General features: G+C 36.6%; 1 protein-coding gene across 4 annotated transcripts in view; it reads right to left on the bottom strand.

Annotated features, from left to right (window-relative positions):
* LOC122537593 (FH1/FH2 domain-containing protein 3) overlaps positions 1–15,455 on the bottom strand; it is a 199,687-nt gene that overhangs the window by 107,427 nt on the left and 76,805 nt on the right. The window contains exon 1 of one of the 4 annotated variants that reach the window (XM_043670872.1): positions 5,359–5,578. The exons of the other annotated variants lie outside the window; for them this stretch is intronic. Within the exon in view, the coding sequence (XP_043526807.1) occupies positions 5,359–5,372 (14 nt within the window). The 5' untranslated portion in view covers positions 5,373–5,578. Of the gene's footprint in view, positions 1–5,358; positions 5,579–15,455 lie in introns of those variants that run through there. 4 annotated transcript variants of the gene reach the window in all.

Here is a 15,455-nt window from a genome sequence, read left to right as displayed (position 1 = left end):
TTTAAATCGACGACCGGCTCGGTCACCAACGTGGTCGAGGAGAATGCGGACGCGCGTAGAAAACTCGTGCATACACACACACAGACACACACGCGCGCGCGCGCGCGCGTGCAGCATATTTCTCGAGCGCAGTACATACGTGCGTTTCTACGCGGTCGATTTCATTCCCACCGTTTATAATTAGTCGACGCTTCCCGATTGTTCGCGCCGTCACCAGCTGGATTCTGGTATCGTCAACAGGGATAATTCCAGCTTTCGGTTTGTCGCGCGGAGACACAACGTTCGTACACGCGTGTGCAGCGTCTCGCGGAAGTATACACTTGTTAACCCCTTGACTCATAATCCCGAGTCGTGCCCGCGGTGAAAGACACGGTTTATTTATGGAAAGGGAAAGTGAATTGTGAATTTCTTACTACGAAACATCAATTCAAATTTTAAATTGACAAAATTATGTACAGTATTCTGAATTAACGTTGAAATTTCAACAAGTCATCTTTGCAAATCATTGAATAAAGTATCCACAGTCCTAAGACTTTGACTATGAGTTTTCATTTTGTGCAGACTTTATGATAAAATTGTTCTCGATCGTGCGTGGTATTAAATTAAATAAATGATTGAAACGTAGTTCGTTCATAATTAGTGTTGCAGGAAGCAAAAGCAATGAGACACGATTGATACGAGTATATCGCTAATGAATTAAACGCGTCACGCGGAAATTTCGAAATTTAAACGCCGCGTACGAACGATCGGAGCTGTGTACGTATCGTAAGAATCGATCGAAACGCGCGCTCGATGACAATCCGCGTCAATTTAAATCGGTCGGTGGCGAACGAGGCGGCGGCGATGACACGTGAAAAGATTCGTGGCTCGTTCGAAAGTAACAATCACGACGGATTGGAACCGAATAATGGCCGATCGAAGTAGAAACGGGTTTTCTTTCGCAGTCGATCGCCTCTCGGTGATCACGCCCAAAACGTGAATTAAAACTTCGAAAATGGCGATTCAGGATTTATGTTTGCGCAGACACCATTCTTCACCATCGTCCCGCTACGTATTATTAACCTTGGAGGACTCGTTTCTCGGTAATTAAATTTGCTCTTGCACCGAGCCGACTTTTATTAACATTTTCTTATTATTAGAAAGCTGACCTGGATCTTCCGAGCACGGTCATTCATTAACTAAAGATATTAACCTTTGGATTTAAAATTTGAATGCCCCAGTTCTTTAATTGTACACGTAAGAAGCATGAATTAATGAAAAAGATGACCATAGTTTATTTATTCATTCCATTTTTTTTTTTTTTGTCAAATTTTTCACGAAACCTAATATTTTAGATTTGAAAGTAAATAGATCGAAAGTACGATAAAACTTATTCTGATTCCAATAATAACAAACCATTTTTTATATTTTAATATCATGTAGCATCATATTTTCCTGACCTTTCCATCCTTTCCAGTAAACAAATACGAGAAACATCGTCATTTTTCCAGAATCTGTGTAACCTGAATTACTAAATAAACTTATTATCTGTCTGAAATACTTCAAATCCTTACTTTATGCATTTGAAATCCGACAGATATACGCTCTTGATAGAAAAAAAAGTCAATCTGCTCAAATAATTTAATGGCTGCAGTATAACTGACTGTACAAAGGTAGCATAATCAATTGACTTTTAAATGAAATCTGGAATAAAAGGATTGATGAAATATATACTGTCCCATATATAAATCATGAATCTAAAATTTTAACAAAAATGTTAAAATTTTTTATGGGACGATAAGACTCTATAGAATTTTATATTAATTTACTTTTGTATTTAATACGAAATTTAAATTAATATTTAATTGGAAGAACTATTAAATTTAATAAATTTTAATTTTAAAAAAAATCTTTTTCCTTGATAAAAAAAAAAGTCTCAGTACAAGTACCATGTATTTTTCAAAAACTATCAAAAAAGTCAGATAATTCCACAAAGAAAGTATGAACGATTATATTACAAAATGCAATTGGAAAGTTCCATCGTAAACAACGAATGCTACGTATTATATGTAAAAACAATTATCCCTTAAGACGAACGGGAATGTATATCTAAATTTTCGTGACCAACTGTGCGCGTAACCTCGCCACCGACGCGAAACCAACATCAATATTCATTATCCATTACGGGACTCAGCATCAGTGATTGATCTTTCAAACGCGGCTGTAATTGTTGTCGCTGCTGCCAGGGACAGAACTCGACGTCAACCGAGCACTAGTCCCCTTCTGTATTCGACTCGGCGCGGAGCGAGGTTGGCTCGATCATCGGGATTCAACGAGTAGCACGGTTGCCTGATCGATGATCGATCGACGGGTGCTCGTGACGGCACGCTTCCTTTCCGTTTTTCAACGACGTTGCAGAAAACCTGACACAACGAAACTTCGAGGCGGAACCCTCGTGGAAAACGAGGAACGAATAATACTCTGTTCGACGAGTATGTGTTTTTCGACGAGTCACGGTTGCTGATCGACGACGTACACACGCGCGGGTGAAAGTCAAGGAACGGAACAATCGTGGCGGAGTGTCATCGAATCGTGAACCGTTTCGTGATTGCCGGGATCGTCGAGTTTCGGCTCCGAGGGTTTGACACAATGGGAACTTGCGTTTCGAAACGATTTCGCTGATTTCGTAGCCCTTTTACGGTGCGATATGACGTATTTTTTTCTTTATTTTCCTTTTTTCTTTTTTTTTTTTTTTTTTTTTNTTTTTTTTGGAGCGTAAGTTGAAGCTGCGATACGTAAGTGAGCATATATGTGCGTGCAAAATTTGACAAGAGGTGAAAGCTTGGAAATAAATCTCAGCGGACGTTTATGTGAATTAATTATGATGGAGTGATTTGAAAAATGGAAGGGAATTTTGTTTCAGTGCATCGATGTCGCGCTACGTTTCATACGATTTTAAATAAAACAGTATAAAAATTTTTGCATTTTCTTTGGATTTCATGTAAGTAACATGAAAATTCACAGTCTATTTAAACGTTCGAATGTTCGAGTTTTTAATGCACGTGGGGAAAATTCGAAACGAAAAATATTTTAAGATTACAGTATTTCAAAATTGTAGTCCGAAACTACACATTTTACTATTTAATATACATATGGCAAGAGTTGGAAGCTTTGAAACAAAATTTTGAAAAATATGTCGGAAGACTTTCTTAATTTTTTCTAATTTTCCCCTGAATTAAAATATTCTACATAATATGAATTAATATATTTCACATAAAGATTACTAAATACGATGATAAAAATTCTATCAAAAAGAAATCAAAATCGTTCAAAGATTTTCTTCAAAGTGATCGACCTTCCCCGGGCAATTTGATAAAAAAAACATGACACGAGAGAGAAAGAGAGAGAGAGAGAGAGAGAGGAAAAGACTGCTCTCTAAATCAAAGCTGTCAGCCCGTTGCTCGCATTATATCCATCATATCGTGCGCAGAAAAATGATGGATCCGTTCCATTCAGAAACGTATCGATCGACCGACTGAAAGTCATGGAAACCGGGCCAGAGAACAAATTCCAAATCGGTCAGAACAAGTTGCATCGTTTCTCAACAAGAAGAACGCAGCCTGGATTCCTCTAAATTAACTTTTCACGGACAAGGGAAGAAAGTGCAATTCCACGAGATAACTTCAGGTTATTCAGGCCTGAATCCTCTTGTCCAATAATTTATCAACAGCAATCATTCATGTCTTGCAATTTATAAAATTTCACAAACGTTGGACTGCGTCATGTAATTATATGAAATTGTCAAGAAATGTCCAATTTCCATGCGAAATAATTTTTATCTTTATTATCATTAAATATTTTTATTATCATCATTAAATTTTTACCTTTATTATCAATATTAGATTAGAATTATAATAATTGGAGAAACGCTATTTGTATATCCTGTTTTATAACCGCAGAATGCAAGAGGATAAGCTTTTGACAACAACTTTATAAGTTTATAACTCGCACTTCTTTGTAAAAATTAAAAATTTCTACGTCTAAATACAATTATTAACAGTACATCGATTCTATTATATAAAGAATTCCTCGATCAGTGAAATAATTTGCTAAAATAACCGAAAAACTGATACCAACATTTCACTTAATTGAAATACCTCGTTGCATCAAAAAATGCTCAAGTCATATATGTGTAAATGCTTATGCAGGTCCAAAATGGTCAAAGAACGTTGATTTTCACATTTCGATCGATCCCATCCGAGATTCCCCTTCCGACGCGACCATTCGCCCGTTCGTTCCAATTATTCAAATGCAGCCTTGCACCTGTTGCATCGCGGATGGGGCTGCGCTACGTTTCACCCCCGCGCGCTTCCCGAATAATTGCTGCGGACGCGGCCGGAAATATTTCACGCACGAACTCCGTGGGAATTCCGTTCGACGATCTTTAACGTATCGAAGCAGCCAGAGGCGTATTTTTGTTGAGAGCTGGAACGATGTTTGTGCTATCGGGCTTGAAGTTAATACCATTAACAGCGAGTGTGAAATTAGTAAGCACGTACGATATTGAAGCAAGGAATTAGTTTATGATTATTTTACGTCGATGCCTTGAATCCGTAACTGCGAAAATTTTTAATTCGATCGAACAGGTATATCGTATTGCCGATTTTTGAAGCGTGAGATAGTAAAAGTCTCTGAATGGTTGTTGTGGTCGAAGGAAATGATTATCTACGAACTGTTTATATTTTAATTATTTATTCTTACTAAATTCCTTTTCGTTAGTTTTTACATTCGAAAGAATTTGAAAGCCGATTTGTTTGAAATTTATTCGTCGATATTGCTAATTTTCAATTTTTCGAAATATATGAAGTTGAAGCTGGTTAAAAATTGGAATATTCTAAGAGTTATATATGACAGAATTGCTAGAATATTCGTCGTTGCCAGCATGAATAATTTAGAATGAAGGGCACGACTCGAAACGTAGGAATAAAATTAGAGGTGTCAAAAAAACCGACGTAGAACCAATAAATAAGTAATGAAACTAAATAATAATAATAATCTAAAATAATAATCTTCAAAAATACCAATATTCCGATCTTTCTCCTAAAAAAAAAAAAAAAAGAAAACAACAATCTAATTCTGTAACCTCCAAACATCTTTTATCCCAAATAAAAATCCCACAGCGACTCGACTCTCAACAAAATAACACGATAACTACTTGTTAATTCATCCTGCAAAGCAGCAGCTCCTAGCTCAAATCCTCGTACTTCTCGAGCGAAACTTTCGAACCAAGAAGAAACGATCTGCTATATACCTATCGATATATAATATATACACATGTGTACATGTCCATCCACTGAACAATGTAAGATAATAATTTACCAGTAAGGTGGCATCCCGTGGTCGCAGTTTCATGTCCTCGAAGTAACCGAGAAGGCTCTGAGCATTCAGTCGGATCACTCTGTTACTCGATCGTAGCGTAAGATCACTATGCACAGACCAAAGGCATCACCTTCGTTCGAAGAACAGGCTCGAAACGTACGAAGTGAGAAAGCACCAGCACGTACTCGCGATCGCGGAGAGAACACTCGCGACGTCCTCGATGTCTAGGCAACGACTGGCTGCTACCAAGATGGCTTGTTGCCGGCCTGGTCCCCGGTTGCGTTCGCCACAATAGAAACTGGTGGGAGATCAAAACGCTGACTGGTCGCTAATGCACGCGTACGTATGTACATACACACGACGTTCTGTACAGTGCCTGGTGAACGCGTGCATTCCCCACGGGATGAAAACGGGGGAGCAGTGCGGTTTTCACGCACGTGCGTGGGCCGATCGTTCACGGAAAATCCACCTGGAGAAGGCTTGGCCTTCGATAAACACGAGTAAGGTGCTAGTTGCCAAAAGTGTAAGAGATTGCGTAACGGGGATAACCGTGTGCCATTCCCCGCTGAATGAACAATTGCACCTCGTGGCACTGATCGATCGATTCGCAGAATGCCGTGACCGATTCGAACAAGCGTGGGTACGCTGCCGACGACGAAGAGTGACAGAGCTCGAGGTACACTTCGTGGCTTTTCAGACACGCGAGCTTGCACTCGGTGCACAAATTTTTGAGAAATTATTGTAGAATCAGTCGTTTTGGGAAATTAAGAGATTGACCCACTTGCGCTGGTAACTAATTGCGGACCATAACGAGCGACCAAACCGTATACAATAATTCGTCGCTTTCCTTTTGAACTCGTCGGTACGATATCACTTAGATAGAAATTATTGGGATTTGTTTTGCCTGCGTTATATTTAAATATACTTAAAACTGAGAAAATTTTTGCAATTTCATTCCAGCGCAAGAGGTTAAATGCGACTTTTCGAAATTCTCGACGATGATTTGTTTTAGAAGTAGTAAGATAGAGTCATGATACAATGATATCGACGTTATCTGAAATGATCTATATTTTGATATATTGTCGAATTTAAAATTTACAATGTCGTAATTAAATTAAGTTTTTTTTGTATAATTATAGATGTATTCATAAAAATTATGCGATACAATGGATATTAAAGTTGATTTTAACTTTCTCAGAGTTAATTACGAAATTAGTTATTTATTTATTTTGGAGCAACAATGAATAGTTTCTTGATCGATGTAAGAGTAGCTCGGGTTTTGCATTTTAAGTGAGCCATGCTTCGCATTTCAAATAAGCTACGTATAATTTAAATGTTAACGAGAAATTCGTGTCTTCGTATTTTCCACTTTTCCAATTAAGATTTCAAAAAGGTATCTCGTTACATATGAGTAGAAAGAATTTCACGAACCGTTAAACCGAAGATGTCTGCAAGTTCTTATCGAAAGACGGAATTTTAAATTCCCAACTTTTAATAACGTCAAACACAACCTTGCGAGACCAATTCTTTCTCTGAGCAACTTTTCACTTTTAAATTTTGTATTTTATATTCTTTGCTTTTATACTAAAAATTTTAAAAATCCACTCCATAAAAATTTTATATCGAAATGAAATCTTTAATTCAAGTTTCCTGTGCGGATGGTACCAATTACTGAGTATTAAAACCAGAAATAAAGGAGACTTCCGACTTAAATCTCCTTTGCGTGGATATTCACGGACGTTACCAATTATTTGGTATTAAAGTCAAAAATAAAAGAAATGATCACTTCCTCTTTATCCAGCCTACACCGTTGAAAAGAGATCATTGTTCCATTCCTAAAAACGACGATCAGAAATTGAACAGAAACTGTTCAGGATATACGGTTCAACGAACGAGTCCGTTATATTCGAATGCTTATTTATACACTATTCTTTCCTCTCTGATAATTGAAATACAATAAACTTCAATTATAAAGTTATATCAGGTCGATTAAACACTATTCTTTTTTTTTTTTTTTTTTTGCACCGACCATCTTTCGATCGATGCTCGCCGATTTTTGAACAATCTCAACTTCTCGTTCGTCGTTCTTCTTTTCCGTATAATGTACAGGTTCACGCGTACTCGTTCCTCGTTGTCGTCTGTACAACACCGTGTCTATCGTGCGCACACAAATGTAAACGGGCGAGCGCGAGTACACGATGCCCGCGTGGCAGCGTTTAATTTACTTAACACGGATATGCAACGCAGCCCGTGGTATCATCCACGCTCCAGTAATTACGCATGCAATTTCACTGCAAGGCCCTTAGGGCACGTCGAGGTCGAGCGATCTCTCGGCGCCAACTCCCCAACAATTTCGCTTTTCGAATCGAGACCAGGCCGGTCACTGATCGAGCATAAAACATCGAGCCGTGCTCCTCGGCCGTGTTACAGTACCTTCCCCCCACGCTGCAACGTACGAGAGTATAAAACGTATGTACGTACGTGCGTACGTACAATCAGCGACCGGTTGCAATTTATGATCCTCAAAAAATTGATTCGGTCGACGACCCAGTTTCCGAAAATTCTGACGAAGGAGACCCCTGGCCGTCTCCCGGTGAGCCGAGCTCTCGTTCCTTTTCGAAAATTTATCATTCGTGCTTTTTAACCAGTTTGCATTCTCGATCGATTCTCAATCGGTATATTATAATTGATAATTCGGCGATTTTAGACATTCGTGGGGAATTTTAAAGTACAAAATTATCGCGAAATATCGCCAATCAAACATATTATTGTTATTTTGAAATTAAAATTCGCACATTTCCAAATAACGTATTACCATCGCGTGACATTTTATTATTATTATTATTATTACACAATATGTATGTACATGTGAACGGCAATAATTAATTTACTGAAAACTTGTAGGAAAGTTTAAAAAACTGTGAATTGTCCTAATTCAATAACCAGAGGGTTGTACATTACATTAAGAAAACTATTGAGTGGAAAGATGTTTCATTTATCACTAACCATCTAGAAATATTAAGTTAATACTTAAGTAAAAAGTCGCACATTCACTTTTTAATTTCTCAGTCAATCGAAAGATGTCGGTGCAATATATTTTGCAAAACTACTTTAACCATGGACAGTATTCGTTTTTTTTTTTTTTTTTAATTGCTACTCGGGAAGATTAATGTCTAAAATTATACTCGTTTCTTTTTTCCCTCCCGTTCTCAACTGTGAAATAATACCACCGTATCTTTCGCTAATCTTTTCCCTTCAAAAGACTCAAACTGTTCTGTTAGAAATTAATTGCAACGTTTCAGCCAAAGTATCGCTATCAAGTAATGTAAGTTCTTGCGGTGCGTATATCTGTCATCAGCCACGCAAGATTAAATTGGCGCGTGTAGCATAGATTACTGTGACTTGCGCAACAGAAAATAGCACGAGAAAATCAGTGGTTCGAATACATTTATGCCTATACCTACGTGTACGTTCACCCTTTTTTTCTTACCAGACACATCCTTCTCTAACGAACCATAAAATTTCTGAAACAAATCATTTCTGACGGAAATTCAATCTTGCCTCAGAATCTATTTTCGCGAACACCGGTTGTCGATGTTGCCGCAGTTACGAGTGTCGTGAAATTATTGTTGCAAGTTGATAATGATCGTAATTCCCATTCATAGTGAACGAATAAATCTGATGGATATCACGAGAGAACGACTGGCAAAAGAAAGTGTATTTACAATAAAATTACGTAGTAAGCAGACTGCGGATTTTAATGCAAATATTGGACAAAAATATATAAAATATACGAAGAAGAGTACGAATTATATTATAGAAGAGAGTGTGAATTCTGTATGAAAGAAACAATTTCCTATCGTTAACGAAAATTTAAAAATTCACAAAAATCCATAATGCAGTTTAATAAAAAGAAATTACTAAACAAAAAAGATAATATAAAGTTGTTAGATAAAAATGAGAAATCTATGTTGAGAGAATTACGTAATATAGAATTGTAATTTCATTCGTCATATTCAGTTTTCATTTTACTAAAAATTGAAAGCAAAATATCTATCGTTAAGATTCTTTTTAAAAATTCATTCGACTCGCAGTTAAGTTCCGGGTAAAAATGATATTTCTCCGGCGTGGCTGGAATGACAAATAAAATCGAGTTAAAAACGATAAAAATATTACGACGCCAAGACGGAAAACTGGGAAACTTCGGTAAAAATTGGTTTGTTGCAACGCTGTTCCCTCTTTACAAACAGACCGAGCAAACAATTCCGTGCAAGATTAATAAACTAAGAAACTTCCTGCGAGTTGTTAGCCGCGTCTCAGTTGCCGGATCGTTTAAGATCGGAGAGGAGTGTTTTCTTGAAATATTGTTCTGTAATTGAAAGATTGAGAACCCGAGTAACGCAAGTTCTTATAGACGCGAGCTTTTTTAGAACTTTTAAGATATTGAATATTATATGCCGCCTGAAGGAAATCCTAGCCGTATTCCAGATGAAACAAACGCGAAAGAAATAATCAAAGGGGAAACGGGGAATTTTCTTTACTTTAAAAAGAAGGAAAAGTAATTGGACGAAGAAGAGAAAAAAAAAAAAAAAATATCAACGAAACCGAGATTCAACTTGTTCGAAAGAAAAGACAGAATGTTGAAAATCTTATTTAGAAACGAAATATATACATGTAATGGTTTATGAATTTACAAATTGAATGAAGGAAAAGAAATTTTTCGTGATATTTCTGAAGAACATTAAAAACTTTCTGTAGATATAATACCAAAGAGAAGAAAAAGAAAAATACACGAAACAAAGAAAAAACCCTACGAAACAAATCTGAAAAACCAATCAAGTTATAGCTTGAAAATTTCAAACATTCTAATTTTTTTTCTTATTTTTTCTTTCTACTTCGGTCTCAGAAATTACAGATTTCGAGTGAAGTATTTGTCCGCATTCTGCAATTCGTTCAAAAAAATATCACGATACTTGAGTCTGGCAAATGTAACGTCGAATAATAAAAGTGAAACTGAGAATCTTCTGCGTTTCGACAACAATTCCAAGAAGAGAAAGAACAGAGAAATACCCATAAAACCGAAGGCCTTTCGTCGCCATAAATTACAACTCAATTTAGTCTCAACCCTCTAAGCGTTTGTATAAAAGGGAACGGGAAATGTTCCACACCCTGTAAAAGGAACGAGATTACACACCGAGATGCACGGACATTAGATCCTAAATGCTCTTCTGCAAATCGACCAAATCAAAAGGGGACTCATTAACATCCGCTTCTTAATAGGATCATTCTTAACGCTGCCTTTGAAGAGACGTTTATCGCGGCAACACGCTAACCTATTCCACGCCGTTCACAGAAATACCGTTCATTTTTATACGTTCCGTTGAAGAAGAAGAGATTCCATAGGTGGGTATAACGCTGCCAATTATCAGCAACGTGTCTAATTCTTCCACCTCTACGAGCTGGAAACGGGTAGTCAACAATCACCATTAAAGAGCGCGCGAGTACATCATTAGACTCAGCGATACGACCGATCGTGACAAACAGCGATATCGTGTAATATACAACATTCACTGTTACCGCTTCCGCAATTCACGGCTGCCCGATAATTACACCCATATTATTCATATACGTACGTACGCACCTCGAGATATATGTACGTCGAACCTTAGGAAATGAAACTGTTAGGGTCGATTTACACCGACGCGATAGTTACGCCACGACCGTGTCATTCCCCAGTTAGATATTGCTTCATTGTTGAGGCGTGATCGAGCTGCGCATATTGTGGCTCTCTCGAACGACACGAGAGTGTTTCCACGCTTTTCAATTTAAATTGCCAGCCGTATCACTGAAGTTCAAGTTCTGAATTTCTCAAAGCTGATGTATTCTTGTAGTTTTACAGAAGGTTACAGAAATTTTGGGACTTTTAAGTTGAAATTCTAAACTCTTAAAATCCTGAGGTTCTGAAGCTCAGAAATTGCGAAGTTTCAAAGTTTGTAAATTCCAAAATCACGAAGCTTCGCTGTTTCAAAGTTTTCAAACTCAAAGAGATTCAAAGTTTCAAAATTCATAAGTTCCAAGGTCCAAAGTTGAAAAGTTACAAAGCTCTTGAATTCCAAAATTCCAAAGTTCTCAAGTTATAGTTTTGAAATTCCGAAATTCTAAAATTCTGAAGTCCCAAACTTCTGAAGTTCGAAAAAAAGTTCCAAAGTTCGTAAACCCCAAAATTCCGAAACTCCAAAGTTTCAACGTTTCAAAATTCCGAAGTTCCGAAGCTCTGAAGCTAAAACGTTTCAAGATTCTTAAATTCCAAAGTGCCAAAATTCTAAAATTCCAAGATTTCACAGTTCTAAAGTTCCAAGATTCTAAAGTTCGAAATTACACAACCAGTAACAAGAATCTTCTGTACTTCGAACTTTGTGTCTCGGATCTCGCGAAGATATAAAGCTTTATTCCTATAAAATATTCTGTGGACGTTGTTGCTCCTGTCAAATTTCTGCCACTCGATATTTGCCCCTTTTAGAAGAAATATCCTCCTGTAAATTCAAATTTCACCGAGGAAATATTTTACGAGAGCGTGGTCGAAAGACGTTTCTTCGAATTCTGTCGGAAAAATATTTTCCATCGCGTACACGGACGTATTTACGTTGAATTAATTTAACTCTTAACGTAGTAACGCTTCAACGTATTCCACGTTTCACGAGGAAATTACGTTATACAGTAATATCGTTACTACAAATTTACTCGTGAATTGCAATTCCACTGTTAAAAGCTTTCTTTCTACGTTCCAAATAGTCTCATTTCCTTAATAACCTTAATATAGAACATAGAGCATGCCGAATGACTTTATATTTAACGAGATATTATCACGACCGACAAAATGGACCGAGGTAAAAAAATTAATTGCAAACGACCGCACGACAGAAAAAAATATACGTCCATTTTTATTCATTTTTATGGTTCCACTTTTGTGACAATTAATTGGCCGAAGAGAAATACTCTAACGTGAAACAGTTTGAGAAGAGAGTAATCTGATTGATGGGAAAATATTGAATTTTCAGAGAATGATAGGTTTCAGTAGAGTACGAATAATGTTACTTTAATTATGATTATTTAATTCAATGAATAATAGACCTGGATAATAAGTATTTCAAAAAGTCAAGAAGATCTACATTTAATCTTAAATGAAAAGATAATTTTGATATGGAATTGATTGTCAATATGTATTTGAATCTTGAAATTTTCTACGATGCAATAAAAAGTGAAAAAAATCTAACGTTTATCGCAAGTTTCGTGGTATAAAAATTTGCAGAAATATGTAATGTTTACAGCAAACTACATATTATGATAATTAAAGAAGTCATTAACTAAAAAAAAATTATTCTTTAGCTTTCTTCCATTAAAATCGAAATATAAATTCGCAGCAGTCTACTTGTTACATTTCTCGCCAATAGCTTCCAAATAAAAAGTATTTTACATCGGAGAACACGTTCGAGTAAATCAGACTGAAGACAATTTCGAAGAAAATTTTGGGAAAGAGGTCAGAAAATTAAAGAACACGTGACACCTAATTACAATTCTTAAACTCAACTACTGTCCAACGATCACAAACGACGTCTTCATAAATCACACGGTTTATCTCTTTATTCACCAGCTGCGAGTCACATTAATTTCCGAACATGCGATTTCGAGCAACACAATTTTACCGCCTACTTTCCTGCTGTTGCCAAATATTTTCAAACTAAAAACCGTCGTTTCCAATACTCGTGTTTCCATTCGAAAACACGACGGAGCATCCAACTTTTTTATATTGTATGTGTTCAGTGTCTTTTCTTTTTTTAATTTGCTCCACGCCAAAGGCAGCGAACGTTTTCGTTGCATTAAACGTTAAGTCGAGGGAGTCAGTATGAAAGCTGTACTCTAAACGAATAATCACCCGTCTGCAACAGAAACCCTGAGATACTTATCTACGCCATCTTAACTAACAACCGAAGATTAACGTTTTGCTTTATCCAGGGGCATCCGGTCGGTCATAGTGAATAGTCTCTGGCATTTGTCCTTTGCAAAAGGAGGAACTCTCGCGTAGATACCGAAGGCAAAGAGACAACTGTAAAATCGAGTACGGTTAGAATTTCATTTCGTTCATTCGACATTCTAAAATCACAATAGTTGCAGTGGTATCAAGGGCTGTCGTAGAATTGAGACGATCGAAATTGGGAGTCAAAGCACGAGATCGAAATAGGGATCATTGTGTTACTAGACGATAAATGAGATAATAATTTCCTTCCAAGTTCTCACAACTCGCAATATTTGCCAATGGATGTTACGCAAATTCGATTAAAGATAAATCTAGCGCAATTAAATTAACGATTTAAACAGAAATTCTGTTTGATGTTCCTTACGATCACGACAGTGAAGATATTTAATCCTGAATAAGTTCAGCAAAATTTTCATGAGAAAAAAGAAAAATTTATCTTCAAATGACAGATATTTTTTTCTCATGTATTTCACACATATATTTAAGATCATACTTCTGCATACGATCTTGACGTTTAGACCAACGTGATTTTTCCCGCAAGTTCTCCAACTGTATTATATTATCTCTTAACGGTAAAGAATTCATCGAGTCTCGTACTAAATTGAATTAAATTCATCGCTGTTTGTAATGCTTTCAAGACGCTTAAATTAATATTCTTTGCGAGATATTTCGTCAGGCACTATTAACAGGGGCTTTATTAAATACTTTTTGCTTTCCGGCTCTTTTAATTTGCCGTTTTTTTCTTCTCTCTCCCTCCCCCTCCCAACTTTTCCCAGGAAGCTTCCACGTTTTGATCTTATTTTGGACGCAGTCCAAGAGTCGACTGCGCCTTTTCCCCTCATTGTTTTTGATAATTTACCGCTTCAACGTCGACGCCCCGCCGTTCTTTTGTTCACAAAAGGCGATTACACTTTGGAGCTCGTGTCAAACTTCTTTTGTCCTCCCGAAAAAAGGGTTCCCACGTTCGTGCAAAGCGCGCGTGTAAATTATTGCAAAGCATAAAGCTTGTTCTTGAGACTACACATCACGATGACGAACCGTTCTAAATAATCGCCGACGACTTGACCAACTTGTCAAACGACACGTGAAAACGAAGAAGTTATCAATGAACTCAACTATGCAGAAGCTTGATATCTTTACAACAAGATTACAAATCGAAGATCGTTTCGCAATTATTTTTCGTAGCAATTATTTCATCAAAAGTAACATTAAATATAAAACGATAAAAATTAAAATCGTTTCACACCTTGGTAAAGAAAAAATTAGATTTAAATATATATTCCTAATTTATTTTCCCAACCATTGATTTTCTTTCATTATTAAATGAAAGGTTTCATTATTATAAGTTGTTTAAACTGAAATTTATGGCGTATTTTGTTTCCAATTTCGATCGAACGGATGAAAATTGGAAACAACATTTTTATTCGTGATTGTAACTCTATGCGACGAAATAAATTTACAATGGGAACAATTGGCATTTTCGTTACACTTTTAATTTACTTTTCAGTTGTTTTCCTGAACGTCCTTTAGAAAGCTGGCCAGAAGTGAAACACGCAATTTAAATAAATTACGAAAGCCACTTTCGATTTATCGAAAACAACGGCGCGGTGTTTCCTCGAATTCATAGCGAAAACAAAATCAATTCTGAATCGTTTTCAACGAATCGCGCGAGGCGTGATCGAGATAATCGCCTGGTTCTTTTCAAACATCTTTCAAAGATCAGCTTCTTCAAAGCTGACGTAGATAAACGAGACACTTTAAGAGACGATATTCCTGGAACTATGGCTCTGTTAAGATCTATCGTTCAACAAAGTTTCTAACTCTTGAAGTCAAGACTTGAGATACGTCTGTTTTCTTCTTCTTCATTTTTTCTTAAATTTATCGATATTGTGGATTGGCCAAAAAGTAATTGCGCTTTCTTCTAAGGACATAGGTGAACATATACTGTATATCTTAAAATGCAACGAATTTTATTTCAAATCGCAAATTCATTCTGTCATCTGACAGCTGATTGTTCAAGCTCGATTTAGAAAAAGGAAATGGACGATCTCAACAATTATTT

The sequence above is a fragment of the Frieseomelitta varia genome, unplaced genomic scaffold, assembly GCF_011392965.1.
Source record: "Frieseomelitta varia isolate USP_RPSP 00005682 unplaced genomic scaffold, Fvar_1.2 scaffold_920, whole genome shotgun sequence".
Taxonomy (NCBI): domain Eukaryota; kingdom Metazoa; phylum Arthropoda; class Insecta; order Hymenoptera; family Apidae; genus Frieseomelitta; species Frieseomelitta varia.
This window is presented reverse-complemented; position numbering and strand designations above follow the sequence as displayed.